The 19,574-nt window shown below is 37.3% G+C and overlaps 1 protein-coding gene across 1 annotated transcript in view; it reads right to left on the reverse strand.

Moving 5' to 3' along the window:
* MCTP1 (multiple C2 and transmembrane domain containing 1) overlaps positions 1–19,574 on the reverse strand; it is a 220,173-nt gene that overhangs the window by 125,173 nt on the left and 75,426 nt on the right. Inside the window, 4 exon segments of the mRNA XM_040090995.1 lie at positions 272–341; positions 540–670; positions 2,232–2,402; positions 13,865–13,903. Coding sequence (XP_039946929.1) covers positions 272–341; positions 540–670; positions 2,232–2,402; positions 13,865–13,903 — 411 coding nt within the window.

Genomic DNA, 19,574 nt, shown 5'->3' on the forward strand with positions numbered 1-19,574 from the left:
GACAGATTCACTTTTCCTGAATATGATTTAGGTAAATAATTCTTTGTCCCAAAATATCTGTGTAGTCCTTCAACTCTATTTTCATTTACCAAAAAGATTGGTACATAAATTTGGTCTTAAACATCAAGAGTTGTTTCTCCTCCAAGCTGGATGTTGCTGTATGAAACCTCCTGCACCTTGGTGATTGCTCTAAATGGGATTTTTGTTTTGAAAGCCTCAGTTTATCAATTGGTAAAAGCTGCCATCTACTGGTCAATAAAAATTATATTACATCATCAATGTAAAGAATTACACCAGCACAGCAAATTGTACTGGAACATAGCAGAAAATCCTCCCCAAACCTAAAAACAAAACAAAAAACAAAACAAAACAAAAAAAAAAAAAAAAAAACAAAACAAAACCAAAAAAACCCACACCAAACAAGAAACCAAGAACAAATGGTCATAAACAACAGTTTCAATGGTAAGGCTCATTTTAATCATCCTCTCTCACAGACTTTTCTTTTCCCCACAGACCAAGAAGGCTAGAATTGCACAAACCTGCCAATGAAATCATCCCTTTTGCCAACATCTTTGTCCCACACGGTAATATCAATAATTCCACCTCGTTCTTCATAGAGATGAAAGTCAAACTGCTCCCTCCACTGAGGATTCAAAGTTTTTGGAACAATCTAGAAGGAGAACAAAAAGAAAGTTGTATTATGCTGTGTAGGCATATATTTTCTCAAATTGTAAATTTGATCATTAGAGTCTTTTCAGGAAGATTTTTCTGTCTGCATTAACAATATCTCAAGCAGTGAGAATTAAAAGATGGTAATTAGGAAAGAATATTAGCCAGTTCTCTCATGCCTCTCTGATGTAACAGCAACCTCCAAAATCCTGCAATCTGTCACCTTCAGAAGTCTCCTGAACAAAGGATTTGTTCTGGGAATGGAGTCATTCATCTGTAGAAAAATTACATCCTCTGTGAAGTACAGTTAGCTATAAAGTTACGTTTCTAAGCCCAAAGGTAAACAAAGCACCTGCAATAACACGTAGATGGTGACTCTAAGTACTTAAACAAAAAATTGAATCATGTTCTTTCTTCCCCCAGCTGCAATAAATAGTGGGAGAAACAAGACCCTATGGTTTACTTGCTATGGAATAAAATTAATTCACTTCCAAAATTTTATTTGACTTCCTTTCCTTTGAAATTATGATGAAAGGAGCTTTCTTAATAATTTTCAGTCCATTTGCTTCTTACCATAGGTTTCAGTCCATATATTTCTTACCACACTGTGAAGAACAGAAAGCTTGCAGAATTTTCTACCATAATGCAAAAGCAGTATTCACTGGCCTGAGCAAGAACAGAAGACCCCTAATATCCTCCCAATTTTGCAGACATTACTCCCTACAACTACCATTTCTATGGGCTAGGAAAAAAAAAGAACAAACCAAAAAGAAAATTCAGAAAGGATTGTGAAAATTTTTAATTCACAAAGGCATGAAATTTTATTTCTTCTAATTTCAGATTAAGAGGCTCTAATGCAGACTTAGAGGTCTACAAATATGACAAGTTAATGCTCCTTCCCCCTTCCTCAATTTACCCTCCATTTGGCTGTGAAAATGACAGTGGCTGTCATGGCCATCGAAACGGAAGATCATGTGTGTCATCAGCAGTCCCAGCATTTTCCCTAAAGAGCAATTTTCAAAAGGGTAGGGACCAAGAGAAAAAAAAAAAAAAAATAGCAAGAAAGCCAAACAAGCCTTCACAATTATCTCCCAGATCAATCCTCTCTACCTGTGAAGCTCATACATGAAGAAAACTTTAATGCAACTTGTTATTAAGGACATGAAGTGGAAAGTGAGCTTCTAAGCATGACACGGTTTGAAGATAAGACACCACAAAGAGTCCAAGAGGCATTCAGCAGCAAGGCAGGAATACCGTGTCAGAATCACTCTGCATCTTTTCCCTGCCTTGAGTGACCCTTAACAGTAAATAAAAGCCAACACAGCCTGTATGGAATATTAGGTGTGTCTCCCTGCATTTTTCATTGCTACATTTTTTTCCCATCTAGTACTACTTTTGTTTATAATGAAACAAAAAGAAACATTTAAACAAAGCTCCAGGTGCTCTGACATGTAATTATTGCAATAATAAATCTCCTTCACTATCGAAAGTCATAAAAGCTAAAAAAACATCAAACAGAAACAAAGTATTTCAAAAAAATTTTCGGTCACAGCTAACATTACCTTGCTCTTGTATTTCTGATGTCCCAAACGAAACTTCACATAAGGATCACTGAGCCCATTTGCATCCATCGCCTTAAGTTCACGACCTTCTATTAAGGTAACACTAACTATCCCTCTCCATAATTGAGACTTTCTGTGCAGGTCTGAGAGACGTAAGCTCTGGGTCTGAAACTTTAGGGAAACAAAAGCATAGATTTAGTTAACACAATTCCAAAATTTCCCCTTGCTTTTTAATGTCCTGTTTCATGTAACTATGAATGTAAAACAACCACATTAAGCCATTTTGAAGTTATTTTACAGTATATATGTAAACAATATTGCAAAGAATTACTTGGAGGGTAATAAAATAGTGACAATTACACAGGTAATGTCATATGCTTCTTTTGTAAAAGCAAGCAGAACAAATGCTGCTCAAGGAAATGTTCATTTATTTAAAAAGCTGTTTTTCTGCTTCACTTCTTCCCCTGTTGATAGAAAAATGTTAGAAAGCCTCTTCTACTTGTAGCATATGATTGAACTTGAACAAACTCTATGTTTATAAACATAAAACCTCAGTGAGAATATAAAATTTCCTCAGAATAACATAATATAAACCCACAGGAATCCAGGAAAAACCATTCAATAAACTCCTCTGTCTCTGCCTCTGAAATGATCTGGTATTCTCAGAAACATGAATTGAATACCAGCACATAAGTTCAAGAGTTTGAAAACGACAGAACCTCTGTTCAGAATTGTGTGTCTGAACAAGACCTGTGGACTTGTGAACCTTCAGCCACGGATTTTGGGGGTTAAACTAAGATTCATGCACAGGAACTGGGCAACTACGGCTTTTGTCAATGATCTCCACTGTGGGGTTGAGAGCCAGGAGGATATTAACTTAAGTAAATGGAGATAATTTCCAGTTTGCTCTGAGCTACAATGGGTATAAGGTACCAGAACTGGTGAATCACCTTTGCACTTCTGAGGAAGGCAAGTGTGCCTTGGATGTATCTGAGAAGAAATGTTGGTAAAGGCTCTCCCTTCTATTCTGTAACTTTATTCATTCAAGGCTACCTTATCTATAATCAGAACACTAGATAGCTAAAGAATATTTAAACTTGTTAATTATTTTCTCTAGGAATCAAAAAAAAAAAAAAAAAAAAAAAAAAAAAAAAAAAAAAAAAGAAGAAAGAGCAAGTCTTCATGTATACTCTGCTGTAACTGTAAAGTCATTATGCAATGTAGTTTGAGCAACAAAAGCTTTGTGGGCTCAGCAACCCTCCACACATGTAGGTCTTGCATGCCTGACTTATCCATCACAGACTTCCACTGTCTCTGTAAGAAGGTTTCAGTGGAGGTTTGGTTTGAGTATTTTAGATGGTAAACTCAGCGGGATGGCTAGAGTTATGCAGGTGCCCAGGGCAGGGGTTTTACTTTATTATCCAGAGACAATGACAGAGTTTAGACTGGATTATAATCACACTTACCCAGTCTCCATAGAAAAGAGACATGAGAGCTGTGGCCACTGGGCTTGGAGCAAATCTGATTAGCATACTTTTTGCAGTATTTAAGGTATTTTTTGGCATGCATTTGTGTTTTCTAATGGTTATTCATTCCAAGTAGTATGGTTATTCCCAAAGTATTTCACTATATTTATTAAAGTTTTCTCTTCTGAAGTGAAGGATTTGACTGCAGAGAAACTTCTCATAAACTTGCTGTTTCTACAAAGGTCAACAAGGAACTGTGTGTGGAATAATCTTGAACTTAACCTGTGACAGGAAGCAGCAGTGGGATGTCAGAAAGCAGACACACTACAAAAATCAGGGCAGAACTGGGAAAATCAATTGCCAGAAGAGATTTCATTTAAAACTTGGAGCGTTATATAAACTGCAGGCTTTTTCTCAACACAAATATAACTCCTGTTGCGGGCATACTGTCAACATTGCCAAAGACTTGACTTGTGGAGAAGTGGTAACTTTTTATTCTTGTTCCAATTTCTTAGAAGGCTTAGAGCAAAAGAAAGACTGACTCTGTCCTGAACACATATATATGTCCTGAACACAAGAAATACAGAAAGACCAGACATGTTTAGAAAGATATTTATACTGGGAAATAAGCAGTGGTTGAGACTTCTTCTGCAAAGAATATACTGCTTGGGGGTGTTTAAAGACCTGAATAGGAATCTATATGATTTCCAGGATTCTATAATGGGTTTGCACTTACAATTTTTTTGAAGTAAATCTGCATAGCTATTTCTTTATCAGTGTGACAGTGAAAAATTTAGAGAGTATAGATGACCTAAATTCCATATTTTCAGTAGCTCTTAAAATAATTTGCTGCACTAGAGCATCTGTCCCATCATCAAGAAAGGTGACTTATGGCAGTGTGAGAATTGTTTTATTAGGTTTTTATAAGAAGTTTTATGTTATGGTTCATTTCACTGTATCCCCAGTTCTGTAACCCTTTTGTGTTTTCTGTATAACAAGGTGTTTTGTGTCAGTCCTCCCACCCCTCACCTGACTTGGAACATCCCCTCTGCCCCTGCCCCTGCTCAGGGGCAGCCTGTCTATCACTTTGGGATCCCTCCCAGATTGCAAAATCTCAGGGAGAGGGCTTCAGGTGATAGGTCCCCTGGGGGCCAAGTTCCTTTGCCCTTGATATCAGTGGTCAGAGGCTTGGGGGTGGGCACACCTTGTTACCCCCTAAATCCCCTGATTTGTTGTCTTACTGTAACCTCCCTTGAACCCCTCCCCCAGATATAAGGTGGAGGAGGGAGATTCTCTCTCTCTCTGCGCTCTGGCTGCTCGCTGTCCTCCCTCTCTGACCTGCCGTTTGGACCAGCTGTGGAACTCCCACAGCTCAGCCTGAATAAATATCTTCTAACCTGCTAAGCTGAGAGCCATCCTTTTCTACTGCCACTGCTGTCACAACACTGCTTGGTCCAGCTGCTGCTGAGAAGCCGAGCCCAGCAGGTAAAGATAACCTGCGTGCCCATCTGAACTGGGAACACCTTTTAGCTGTGCAGATCTGAGTTAGCCGGAGGCTGGTGTCCACCCGGCGCGGGGACAGACACAGCAACAAGAGTGACTTTTTCTGACCAGTCAGGAGTTTCATCAGTGGGGATAATTTCCATACATGGTAACAAGGCAAGATCTAGATTACCAAGAGCTGGGTGTAAAACGATAGACAGGTCAGATGGTAATTCACAAGAGTCAGACAGGAGACTGGAGAACAGGTGTTCACATACTGCCGGAGGAAGCCCTCTGAGGTCAGAGCCACATCTCTCAGTCAATGACAATCAAAGCTTTCTGCAGAGCCCAGAGGCATCTTGACTGACAGTGAAGCTCCAGAGACTGGAAGAAAAGCAGCCAGCTGCTAAAAAGAGGTATTGATAGATTGTGGCTGTTTCTTCCTCAAGGTAGGGAATGTGGACCACAGCAGTGCTTTATTGGTAACACACAGATACACAGAACAACCAAAGGGAGAGGTAATGAAAGAGGGTGCAGCTCACTGGAGGTACTGAAAGAATCAGAGTATAGCTCACTGGAGCTAAAGCTATTGAGATTTCCTGGACATGAAACCCATAGACTATGTGGCCTTCTCCAGCAAGAGTAACATCCAGCTGGCACTTGTTTCTAAGCAAGACTGAAGGGAATCCGATACACTTTTCTTCCAGTCAGAACCACACTTACTCTGAGAAATTACAGATAATTTACTGACGTAACCTCTTTTTTCATATATTGGTTCTTGTAGGAAGAAAAACAAAAAAAGAACATTCAGATTTCAAGTCAAATTTGAGAAAAAGATAGTAGCTAAAAAAGGGAGACTGATTTCACATTTTAAAGTTCTTTCCTTATGAATTTAATTTCACAATGTGAGACAGGCATATTTCTAGATATATTTCTACATTTCTAGGTATCTAAGAAACCTGTAAAATCTAGCCCAAAGTGAGATACAAATTCAGTGCATGAACCCTTCCCACAAGAATAAAACAAAAAAAATGAGTATCTTTCTCAATTTCTCCTATGAGGGATTGCTTCTCAAGGCTTATTCTTAGGCAACTTGTTTCCCTCAGAAAGCACACAGTGAGCATTGCAGCCTAGATTCACTCTTGTGCCATAAACAGGAAAAAAAAACCCAAAAAAGTTCACAGCTGTTCATTTGTCTGTAGATAGGTGGGAAGTTACAAATTTCATATATAATGCCACAATTTGAAAAGAAGCAAGATCAAGATCCCAGTCCACAACCATCAATAACATGGACTACTATTTACATTATTCACATTTTTGTGCAGGATACAGGCATGGTGACTCCCACCTGACATGTTCTAAACCCCTCAAAGAGAGGAGGTGATGGGTAACTTGAAGCCTGCATAAAATGAAGTTTTCTCCCTCTCTCTTTTTCCAAACAGAAATTTAAATGTGACTTCGGAAAAGGAGTCTTTCATGCCAAAGGATGCTTGAAGCTACCTGTGAAAGAAAACCCCACATATTTTCTAATCTACACACTGCTTTAATGCTTAATAAACGGCATGCAGACCTAGCACCTTCTTATGTGGAAATGCAGCTTTTATTTGTGTTCCATCTATTCCGTGTAAATGTGATGTAGCGGATGGGCTAGGGGCATCAACAGGAAAGACTCTTCTGACAGAACTGCACCCTCTGCTAGATGTTACTAATACAGCTAGCCAAATGTCAGAGCTGAAAGATGATCTAATAAATATGACTAAATAGTCTGCATGCATTCAGGTATTTCTGGATAATATTAAAGAATGGGAAACCGACTAGGCTTAGTTGGAATCTGGGCACTGATCCCAGGATAATCAATACTACATTATGGATGAGCTATTGTTACTCTTGTCTAAAGAGATGCACTTTGTCAGTGTTTTTGAAAATCTCCTCATATTTTTGTTTATCATTGGGTAACTAAGCATCCTCTGAAACTTTAGTCCATATCAATTTGGAGAAACCTCACACAATATCCTCTCCTAGCCCAATCTCATTTCTTCATTTCCTCATGCCCTGCAAAGTACCATCTCTCTCACTGGCATGTGCTTGTGCAAACAGACTCAGCTTTTTATTAAATCTCCCCTTACTACACACATCCTTAGGACCCATTGCTCCTCGGAGTCCTGGAACACAATAGACAGAAAGAGAACAATCTACCACAAACTTAGTAATTTTTTAAAAAACAAATCAATAATGCACTTACACGTCCTCGCAGAGGCACTTCTGTATCAAAAAAACCCCTTTGGTTTCAAAGCTTATGTCCTGGGGTGACTTTATGATGCTTTTATCCCCTATCGTCTGTTCTGTTTAAACTGGATATTAAGTTCTGTGCCTTTAAGACTGGTTCTGAGAGCAAAGGGGGGGTTGGGGGGGAAGCGTGCAGTTTGTTTTCAGACACTCTGCATTCCCTCCCACAGACTGCGTTGTCTGCAGCACGGATATGCTGGAGAGAGCTCTCCTTCATTTTTAGTTAGTTTTTAGCTAGCTGAGGCAGAGAAGTTCCCTGGACTGGTTTTTTCTGTTCCTGGAAACTGATCAGCCTGCTCTGGACTGAAAACCCAGAAGAGCACCAGGAGCTCACACCTGTGTCTCACTGGGGCCCAGGACAGCATTTTCCAGTGCAGGAGGGACTGATGAGAGTCTGAGTGAGCTGAGCCAAACGTTGTGACATGGACTTTCTGAATTTGCCACCTCTCCAGAACAGCGAGAAGTTTTATTGTTTAATTTTAATCATTTTTTGTATGCTTATGAATACTTTGCTTATTAAATAAAAAGGTTTTTTTCCACTTTTCTCTAAGGAAATCTTTTCCTGAACCAGCTCGTGGAGGGGCCACTTGAATCTGCTTTCTAGAGGGACCTCTTCGGGAGATTCCTCCCAAATTTGCCCGAAACAAGGATAGCTTGGGAAAAAAAAAAATCAAACAAAAAATTGGTGAAAAACATCCAGAAAAGAAAAATACTTCTCTCCATCACTTAACAGAGCACAGATATAAAAATACAACAAAGTGAATCAAAGTCAGTGTTGCAAATTACTGCTGTAAATTCGTGTAACAAAATTTCTCTCACCCAGTTTCTAGGATGCTCACCGAGATTGGATAAACAATGTAAAATAAAGATTGAGAATTTCAGTAGATACAGCTGCTAGTTCTATGTAGAAAACAATTAATAAATCAAGGGACAGTCACATGCATTTGCAATGCTTTTCCTATAATAGAAATGACACAAAGTATGACCTTGTAGAATTCATCAGCATTTTAGACACTGAGCTACAGAAATGCCTTCAGTGGGATCGTGATGATTCCTTCTTATTTTTTGCCCATTGTAACTAATAAAGTTTTCGAAATGGACTGCTACTGTTAATTATTGCAATATGAAATAATGCTTTCCTTTTTATCAACTAAATTTTAGATTTTAGGCTATTTTAATTCTAGTTGAAGCTAATAAAAATTTCTTCTTTACACTGCCCTACACCCTGAGTGTTTTAACTGTCATGTTAAACCTGGTATATGGAGTTTGCACTAACAGCCTGATACTGCTACTGTAGAGCAATATTATTGTGACACTACAATATTTGTAATAGGAGCTCATACTTTTGCAGTGTTTCCCCTATTTTTGTGGTTTTCTAAATTGAATAATTTGGCATTCTGCTTAAGTGTACTTGCAGGATACACTTCAGGTGTAGTATGATGCAGACTGTGGCACTCACTGTGACTGAATTTTCCGTATAGGGTGAAAACATTTATGCAGGACAACAGTGTGCAGAAGCACTTTGCAGAGAGGCTGTGCCAGCACAGTCCTAACCACCTCTGCTCTTTGTCCCAGTAATTACGCTTGGAAATCGTGGCTGCAATATGTGAAGGTCAACAGGGCTTCTGATGATCCTCTTATTGTCTGGGATAACCAATGTCACCACAGTTCTAAAGCTGGCACGGACCTGATACACAAAAAGACAGTGGCAACCAATACTTCATGGAAAATCCCCACGCTTTTGGAAATGTAGGCAAGAAACCTCCATGACAAAATGACACTCCGCTGTTTTTGTTCTTGGCTAGATCAGTTGTTATCACTCACATACAATTAATGCAAATATAAGCCTCACCAAATATTTGCATAATTTCTATAATTAGATGTCTACCAAACAGGTATCTATTCTGACTGGTTTTTACTTCTATTCCATTATTTAGTAACTTTCCTTTGAGCATTATCTACAGCTGCTAAACTGACATCTAGAACCTCATGGTTTACAAAACACAATTGTTTTTCTCAGCCTTAAAAGATTCTTCAAAGAACTCAAAATGCAGTGATTCTACCATGCATTCTGAAATTCCTGAGAGTTTTGGCTCAGAGATTCTGGTTGAAAGATTGAAGAAACTGTAAATTCCTCCAATGAAGAAATATCATACAACTCTATCCTTAAGTTTGTCGTTGCAATATACCATGACTTACTATTTTCAATTTTATTTATTTCCAATTTATTATCTTCCCAAGAGACATCTCATTCCGGGGAGAAGCATTTTGTTTCAATTTTAAAACAGAAAAAAACCCTGGCTATTAAGAAAATGCAAATCAGGAGCCACAAAGAAACTAAGTATTTTGAGTTCAGCATAAAACTATCAGTTTTTAAGGCCACAGGTTTTAGCCCTTTAGTTGTGCAACTGGAACACACATACTTTTGGAAAAGCTTCTAAAAGAAATGTTAAAAACAGTCAGCAGTTGGGAGATGAAAGCCGCTCATTTAACAATTCACTCCTGTTTAAAATGTTGATAAGTTCTATTTTTCTGTTAAAAAGCATGTGCAAAAGTTTCTAAAGCTGAATTAAAGGAAATATAGTTATGGAAATAAAAAGAAAAAACACTTTAATTCAATTGCTTTAGGCAGTAACAAATAGTCTTTTATCCCCAATTGCAACTAATCAGAAGTAGCTTCTCAGTTGTGAATGAGGCAGCCCATGCAAATGTCATGGAGTTCAACAAGGTGAAATGCAACGTTCTGAACTTTGGTCAGGGCCAAGGCACAAATTCAGTGGAAATTGTGCTCATGAACAAAGCATGAACACAATTCAGGCTGGGCAGAGAATGGAATAAGAGGAGCCCTGAGGAGAAGGTATTGGGGTGTTTCGGATAAGCAGCTCAACATGACCTTCTCATAACGTTACTGCAGCACAGGACATGGATGACCCTCTGGGATACATTGAGGGAAGTGTGGTCAGCAGGTCAAAGGAAGTGACTCTCATCCAGTACTCTGTTCTCCTCTGTTGAGACCCCAGCTGAAATACTGCATCCAAGCTCTGAGATTCTCCATATAAAGACATGGACCTATTGGACTGGGTCCAGAGGAGGCCACAATGATGCTTAGAGGGTTGGAGTACCGCTCTCTGAAGACAGACTGTGAGAGTTGAGGTTGTTCAACACGGACAAGCACCTGGAGAGACCTTAGAGCCCTTTCCAGTACCCAAGGGGGCTACAGGGGAGCTGAAGAGACACATTTCAGAGTGTGGATGGAGTGATAGGACAAGGAGGAATGGCTTCAAACCGACTGAAGGTAGATTGAGACTGAATATTAGGATGAAATTCTTGACTGTGAGGGTGGTGAGGCACTGGAACAGGTTGTGCAGAAAAGCTGTGGATGCCCCATCCCTGGAAGTGTTCAAGGCCATATTGGATGGGGCTTTGAGCAACCTGGTCTAATGGAATGTGTCCCTGCAAGGGGGTTGAACTCTATGGTCTTTTTTAACGTCCCTTCCTAGCCAAACTACATTGTGATTCTATGACTTTGGGATGACAATGCATTTTTAATATTAGTATATACATAACCTGTGGCAAAACATACTAATTTACCTTAATTTCTGGGAAGGTCTAATTGATCAATATCACTCTGAAAAATCATCACATATTAATAGTATTAATTAAAGAGTATAATTATATTTTGATACTTTCTAGTGATCTCAGTTATAAACTACCATTGATGACATGAAACCGAAGAGAAGATAAGAAGAAAAGGTGACATATTATCTTTTCCTCCAGATTTTGCTGGGACAATGTTACTTTACAGGGCATAGCAGATAAATCTTATATATATTTTTCCACTAATATGTCGGTTAAAACTGCCAAACCACTCATTTACTCAATTTGTCCCTAAATTAAAGCATTTTAAAAGTTTTCCTGGTGTTTCCTTAATGAGTCATTAATATAAGAAGTTTAACATGGGGTCTGATCATGTTCAAACTCAATTTAATAGCAATTCTTCCACAGATGTGACAATGGAAAAAATAGATACTTATAGAGAGTAAAACAATTTTCAGTGAAAAGGATGTTTCTGACAGAGCTCTCTCTCCTTATGCTTTGGCTAAAAGGTATTGCCTTCACTGAAATAGCTTTGTTTAAATAGTTATAGTCACATAGGAAAACATGAGCTAGACATGCAGTTCACGAACACAAGCAATGCCATAGCTATCTGCATTGCTACACCTTAATTTCAAGCTACCTATGTTACAAAAAAGGTGGGCTTCAAGGACAAACTTTAAAGAGGGAAGAACAGTGCCATAATACGTAAAAATAAATTAATTTATTAGAGGTGTACATAAAGTCTCCAGACAGATACAAAATTAGATTTAGGAAATTTTATAATGGTATCTTAAAAAATTCTAATATTCTGGGTTTTTTTCCTCACCTCTCAAAGCATAAGGCAACACTTCCTGAAGAAGAGCAATCTGAAAAATTGCACTTTTTTATTACCTAATAGGGTTATGCACCTACTTTTAGATGCCTTTTTTTAATCTGAAAATGAAGTAAGAGGCTTATTTAACACTGATTACCCTGAGCCCCAGAGAACAGCAAATCTTTTGAAAAAATTCTTCATACACAGAAGATTTTTTAATTTGTTTTGCTGAGAGCAGATCAAAGATTTGGAATGTTGGAATAGACCCATAAAGCAAATTATCTCCTGTGTTTTAACTGACATACTTCTGTTTACAAATCATAATCACAGTAACGCATGTAAGATACTGTACATGCATTACACCTCTATTAAAATATTACTTCAGCTAAGATAACCATAGAAAAAAATGTAGTGTTCAAACCATACATTCACTTTTTGCCAAATATTCTGATGCCAGGTTGCAAAAATGCCAGCGACTGAAGGAGATGTTTTCCAATTAATGTAACAAATCAGAACAGGGATAAATAACTCACTTGAAGATCTTTAAAATATTCCCAACTCTCATACTGCGCTGTTTCATTCAGGATTATTGAAGTTCACAGTTTTGTCAGTTTGCAATGGGGATGAACTGTTATCCAATATAGTCAGTATATCAGGAGTTAACACATCACTTTCATGATGCAAACCAGTTCTACCCCTCAACATTCTCACAGCTCTTCCTTATCTCTTCAGTTTGAACATCTTAGATAATTCAGGAAGTTACGTGAATGACATAAGAATCAAAAAACTACATATCATCACTTCACCAAGTATACATGCTTCATGAATTTTGCAAAGGAAACAGACTTGAGTATTGTTCTGCATCCCAGGAGCAGACTGTGTGAAAAACCCACCCATAACCCAAGAATTAGGAATACTGTTCTTTTATGTTCTAAGGTTAAAAATACAAATAAGTCTAAAAAGTGCAAATATTTGTCAAATGAGCACCATATACAACACTGTTTATTAATAAACTCCTATTTTAAGTTGTGCATCAATATGGTAGAAGAGTAAATAACAAAATAAAAGAATCAACCCACAATGCTATTTTTTTTTCTCATTTTAACACCTTTACATGGTAATTTCTAGTGACCCCTCTAGCTCAAGTCTCTGAAAAATTTCAATTCATTTGCTTTAGGCAGTAAATACACTCTTTTTAACAATACAGAGAGAAAAAAAAAGGTTGGATTCCACTCTACAGTCACTACAGTCAAACTCTCAGCCTTTCTCTTGTGGAAAACATCATACACTACTCCTTTTTAATCACTTCTGTAACTCCTAAGAGGGGAAAAATCATCAAGAGCTCTAAGAGCTCTATAAAGTAGAGTCCACTATGCTCTTGTAAAGCCTGGCTATGACTGTCACCTGTGCACAATCAGTTACAGGGGAAATTTGTCTTCAAGAATCTTCCCAGTGAAAACTTTGCACACAAAAACTGGAATCAGTAAGAGAAGCAAGTAACAGGAGAATGAAAGATACTCTTTGGCATGAATTCTTTGTTCACATTAACAAAAGGAATTGTTTACACTTGAGAAACTAAAGGTTTTAGAAAAGGAATCAGAAAATGCTGGCCACTCATAAGAAGTTACTAGATTACTTCGAGAAAGGTTAAAGTGATGTGACAAAGCTGAAAGGTTTTATGATTACATTAAAAGCTGAACTGTATCATGTTTATTTAATGAAACAAAAACCACTGTCATTAAAACTCATTTGGAAGGACAATAAATCCTGTGCCAGAAGTTTCCAGTCCTATATGGCATGCTTGGCAACAAATCATAGTTGTTCTGAAAAAAAAACAACAAAACAAACCCAAAAACAAACAACAAACAAAACAAAAAAAACCAAAAAACACACAAAAAAACCCCCACCAACAACAAAAAAACCAAAAACACAAACAAAAAACCAATGCCAAAAGCTAGAAGACCACATGCTAAAAGTTACAAAGTTACCTTACTTGATCTTTTCCAACTCTTCCTCATTAGCATTGTCTGAAAATAAAATAGAGCATTTTTATTACCTTTTCTCTGCAATATAGAAAAGGAGGCCAACAGTCTCAAAGAGGGCAATTCACTTTTAACCACCACTACAATGGAAGCAGCAACATGTACACTCCAGCAACAGATACACAAAAGGCTAAAATAAATCCAGACAAGTAGAAGCCCTGTGCACACCCAGACATACTTTTCTGGGCGGTATGAGTGTCTGATTTCTGGAGACAATGCAGTATGTAAACTTGTAAGAAAGAAAAGAGAAAAGACAGGAAGAACTAGATTAAAAAATGAAAATAAATGAAAGTGCCATTATGGACAGTGATTTAAATTCTGACTGATATTTGAATATTTATTTATTTTTTCTTAATAATAAAGTACTCCAACTTTTCAGAATGCTACTGTTTTGCTCATAGGTGTAGCCACAAAAGCGAAAATCTGCATGAAACTCCTCTGATGACATGAATCTATTATAAAATTCTTAAGTTATCTCTGCTTGCTCATGTCACAGCAGTAAAAATAGTAATTTGGTTTGATAATTACATACATGAAATAGAAGAAAAAAGTTATATCTTCACTCTTTCAAAAAGCCAAATTTTTCCCATCTCATTACCTAAACAATCTGTAAAACCTTGGCACTGCAAGGAGCCAAAGGATCCAAGACAGATTCCTAATCATTATATAAAAGAGACATTCTGGTCAAGTATGTTGTGGAAGCTTTATCTGTGAACACAACTGTTGCTTAAAGCATTTCTGTAGAAATGCAAAGAAATTAGTTCATACAACTTATTAAGATTTAGCAGCCTGTTATTGACACTGAGCAAGAGTAAATCAAAGGCCATACATGTCTATTGAATCTTTTGTTGTGGAAAACAAACATAAATTTATTTTTTTATTAACTACTTCAAAAATGCTTGCTTTTTCAGATAATGGAAATAAATTTTGAAATGAAAATATTTTCCTTGCTAAGAAATTAAATTATATTTTGATGAAAAAAAATTAAAATAAGAGAAAATATATGGGGGTTTTATTTCTGAAATATACAGAATTTTTTCAGATAGACATAGCTTTAGTGAGAAGAAAAATAACTAGTCACTGAGGAAACTTTTTAAATTGCTATGAAAAGTTAAATCTTAAGCACTCTGCAGTAAATTAATAACAATTGTAGCATTGTGGCTTTGGAAAAGATACTAGATGTTTTACTGAGCTGGAGAATGCCATTTAACCTATTATTCTAGGAGAGGCATGAGAGAATTAAACAGCTTGAGGTCCACAGCAGGCCCTGAAGAAAATCTGAGTTCCTGTGTCCTGCCTAACAGAGCACAGCACAGCTCTGTGGTGGTGCAAGAGTTGTTTTATTAAGTTATTAAGTAATTTTTGTAAGTTTTATAAGAAGTTTTTTGTAATGGTACATTCCACTGTGCTCCCATTTTCTGTAATGGTTCCCCCCGCTATGAGTTTGTTGTATAACAAGTCACTTTATGCCAATCATCCCACTCCCTGACCTGTCCTTGTCAATCCCCTCTCTCTCCTCTTGGTCACCCTGTCTGTCACTTTGAGACCCTTCCCTGGATTCTGGAAAGATCCAGGGGAGGTGTCGAGTGATAGGCTGGCACCTGGGAAATCCTCCTCGCCCCTCTTGTGATTGGTCCGATGTTTAAAAGTTAGCAACCCCCTGTTACACCCCCGTATTCCCTGATTTGCTGACCGGTTGTCGCCACCCCTGGATCCTCCCACGTTTATAAGTTTGTGCAGCCCGGTTCAAAGTGTTCTCTCTCTGGGCAGCATGGTCAGTGGCAGAGCTCCTTGCCAGACTCTGCTTCGATAAACTGCCTTTAAACCTGCTCAGGAGAGAGTCGACCCTTTGTCCGTCGCCATAGTCGTGACACCATCAGGTTCAGCCGCCACTGTGGGGGACCAAGACCCCACAGGAAGGAGGTTTCTTGCCCTGCCTGCAACCCAGACCGATCTGCGTTAGCTGCCAGTGCAGGACTGAGCTAGCCTGTGGTCAGCACCTGCTAGGCGTGAGGGACACTACGACACAGCTCCTCCCTTCCTTGTCATTTCTGAAGCCTACACAGCTACAGGTCAGAGCACAAACTTAGCTTCCCTTCTCTTCAGACCAGGCTGTGAACAAGGAACAGAGTAAATCCTGACAGCTGAATTAACTATACAGGTTTAGATACTAGGAGAAATTCTTCACCATGAGGGTGGTGAGGCATAGGAATTTGTCACCCAGGGAAGCTGTGGCTGCCCCATTCCTCCAAGTGTTCCAGGCCATGTTGGATGGCCCTGAGCAACCCTATCTAGAGGAAGAGGCTGAGTGGAACTAGATGATCTTTAAGGTTTCTTCCAAACCAAACCACGCTATTATTCTTTCAACTCTGAGGAGCTCAGTTTGAGTAGTAGCTACAGAAAGGTGCAATCACTCTTGTTGAGTGCATTGGCATCATTATCAGTTAAAGCAGGATAAGCTGAAGCCATAACAACCATACTTAAAAGCCAATAAAATAAATATATAGCATAGGACAGATCAGGACAGATGATCTACATGGAACTTTTTCATCTGAAAATATTCCATGTTCTGAGTCTATCACTGGGGTTTTTTCTATGATGTTAATGCCCCTCTGCAAACAAACAAACAAACAAACAAACAATAATAATGCATTATATGATTTAAGACAGCAAGCCAAACTGACAACATGTTAATAGTTTCATATGAAGTAGAAAACCCCTAAGCATTATTTGAGATACATTATTGTAGGAAAAAACCAATGCCTTGAACTTTAATCTCAGTAAATAACAATATCCAAGTAGAACTCATGTTTCCTCTTTTTCGATTTTCTTTGTTTGCTAGGTTGCTGGCTGAGATGAACAGTTGTCTCCAGTCTTTGCTGGTCCCAAGGCAATTCTTCCTATTAACCTACCAGCTTTGTCAATTCCTGTAGCTGAAAACAGCCAGTTAAGACCCAGGTAGGAACAGTTGGGGTTTGTGAAGATATGGATGACATGCAGCTCTAAAAACTTGCTTACTGCAGGTTTTCCAGCAGTGGAATCTGTATACTGAATGCTGATGGAATAAGAACCAGAAAAACTCACATGCATTGTTGCACCCATGACTACAACACCAAACAGAATCTGCAGGAAGCCTGTACACAAGCATGAAATCACAAACTGCACACTAGCACACGCAGCACCACATGTATCCAAAAATGAAATAATAAACACTGTCAGAATTAAAATAATAAGACAGGCTTTGTTGGAACAGGTCTAAGAAAAAACCCAAGTAATTGCTGCTTTTGACTTCTTTTAAACTGGTCATCAAAGGAGAAATTAATGAAAATACAGAAAATACATCATAACCACATTCTTTTTTATGAATAGACTTGAAATTTACAAATCTTTAGAGGTCACAGATTTTTACATTTTTAGATACACATAATTCTCTCATATTTATTTATTTTACATCTTTTTAGTTTACACTGGTTACCTAAGCTATCCATCCTCTCAAAGCAGTAAAATTGGAATGCTGCATTAATGTAAAGGACAAGGACTTCTAAACAGAACAAAGCAAACACAAAGTAATTGTTGGAACTAGTGCCTCTGAAACTTACTGCATTAGGCTAGAAGTAGATTAAATTTTCCTTGAATACTAAAACCTTTCTAATTTTCATAGTCATATAAAAATTAATTATTAATTAATTAATCAATTTTGATTCACAATTTATGATTATTCATAAATCACATCAAATCAATTGCCTTCACATGTCAAAAATCAAAAGAATTGGACTTCTAATAACTAGATATGCTATGCTTCTATTCATGTACATAGTTTGAATGAGACATTACAAGATTATTACTTTACCTGTTCACATTTTTATGCCTTTAGGACAAGCACCAGGTAGCAAACAGCAAAGATACAAACAAGATTTTATAGAAATTTTGATTTGTTTATCTGTGCATACTCTTGAATAGTATTGAATGGTATTGAATAATTGCAGGCTATTTCTTCATTTTCTTTAATTAAAATGTACTACAAAAATTAAATAATGTGCCCTTATTTATTAAACTGGTTTACTGAATCCATTTATGATTGTTAATTAAGTCCAATATCCTCTACTGAAAAAAACAGAATTGCAAAGTAACTTAATCACCATTTTTCACAGTCCACCAGGATTCAAAAAATAAATACTTCTCTTTCCTAGTCAGTGTAATATCATTTTCCATTCAGTTATATGAACTGTATGGAAACTGTATATTTATGTTAATATTCTTAATTGATATCTGAATCCCAAAATGTAATGTTTTGATCTGAGGAAATGGGGCTTTCCAACTATAACTCTCAAGATCTCAAGACAATATACAGCAAGCCCCCTGAATTGGTCCCATTTAACTTCAAACTTGCACTTGTAGTATCTTATCCTCCAGCAGTATCAATATTTCTTAGGCAGTGTGACAGGATGCATTTTCCTGTAACATAGAGCTACATTATTTTGAAACACCAATAAAATGCTTTGTGAGACCTGTCCTCCAACAACACATCCTCAGAAGACTTGCACATCAATCATGACCTCCAAAACAGCCTCACTGCAGTTCAGGCAGTGCAAGGATCTCTTTGGAAAGTATAATCCACATCAAAAAGTTAACCAAACAACATATTACAAAACACCAAGATTTGTTTAAAAGGGCTCAATTTGACCTGTGGCTACAGACCTACCCAAAATACAAAATCAGTATACCACATGGTTTCTGTGGCTATGTGGAAAAGCAAGCACTTCTTCTTTTAAAGCTGTTCTCCTTTTTTATTCTTCCCATGGTCTTAATAAGCACTCTCATTTTAAATATATGGAGTTATAGTACCTGCATTTTAAGTACTTCTAGGTAATTTCCATAATCATCAGCTTTACAATTTAACCATTTAACACCATTTATGTGTAACAACACCCAAGTAGTGTTGTAAAGTGGTAAAATGTTACCCTAACTACATAATTACTTGCAATTCTTAATTGCAAGCAATGTAAGAGTTATCACCTGAGCAAAATAAAACCTATTCAGGAGAAAATTTATTTTTGAAATGTAAGCAATATAGGGATATCAAACCATCAAGATTTAAGAAAATTTGCAATGACAGGAAAAAAACTTGAAGAGACTGTGTCTTCTATGCATCAGTCCTTAATGCATACTTAAAAGTACTCAGGTTTTTATCTACATATTTCAACTACACTCAAATTATTACCTGTATAGAGGTATCCAAGTAGAGGGACAGCATCAATCATCCAAACAGCATGCTGCTCAAACTGGGAGTTTAGGAGTTGCTTTCATTGCTGCGTTATACTGTTGCACTTTTTGAACAGTGGACAAGAATTGGTCTTGATTCGCTAATTTATTGACCTCAATAATTTTAATTTCAATAAAAATATTCTCATGGTTACAAAACTTTTCAAAAATAACCAAAGATGACAGTTCAACTGGAGTGATAAATTTTGTAATCTACCTGCCCTTTAGAGAGCTAATAAAATCTAATAAATAAATAAGTACACATAGTAACTGAAAAAAAACTAATTAAGGCTTGAACTATTAAACCCTTAACACATTAAACATAAAGTAATTCCACATTAATTTTGAAAGTCATCTTCCCTGCATTGTGATACAAATTCTGATTTTATTGCAG

This window comes from Hirundo rustica, chromosome Z (assembly GCF_015227805.2).
Source record: "Hirundo rustica isolate bHirRus1 chromosome Z, bHirRus1.pri.v3, whole genome shotgun sequence".
Lineage (NCBI taxonomy): Eukaryota > Metazoa > Chordata > Aves > Passeriformes > Hirundinidae > Hirundo > Hirundo rustica.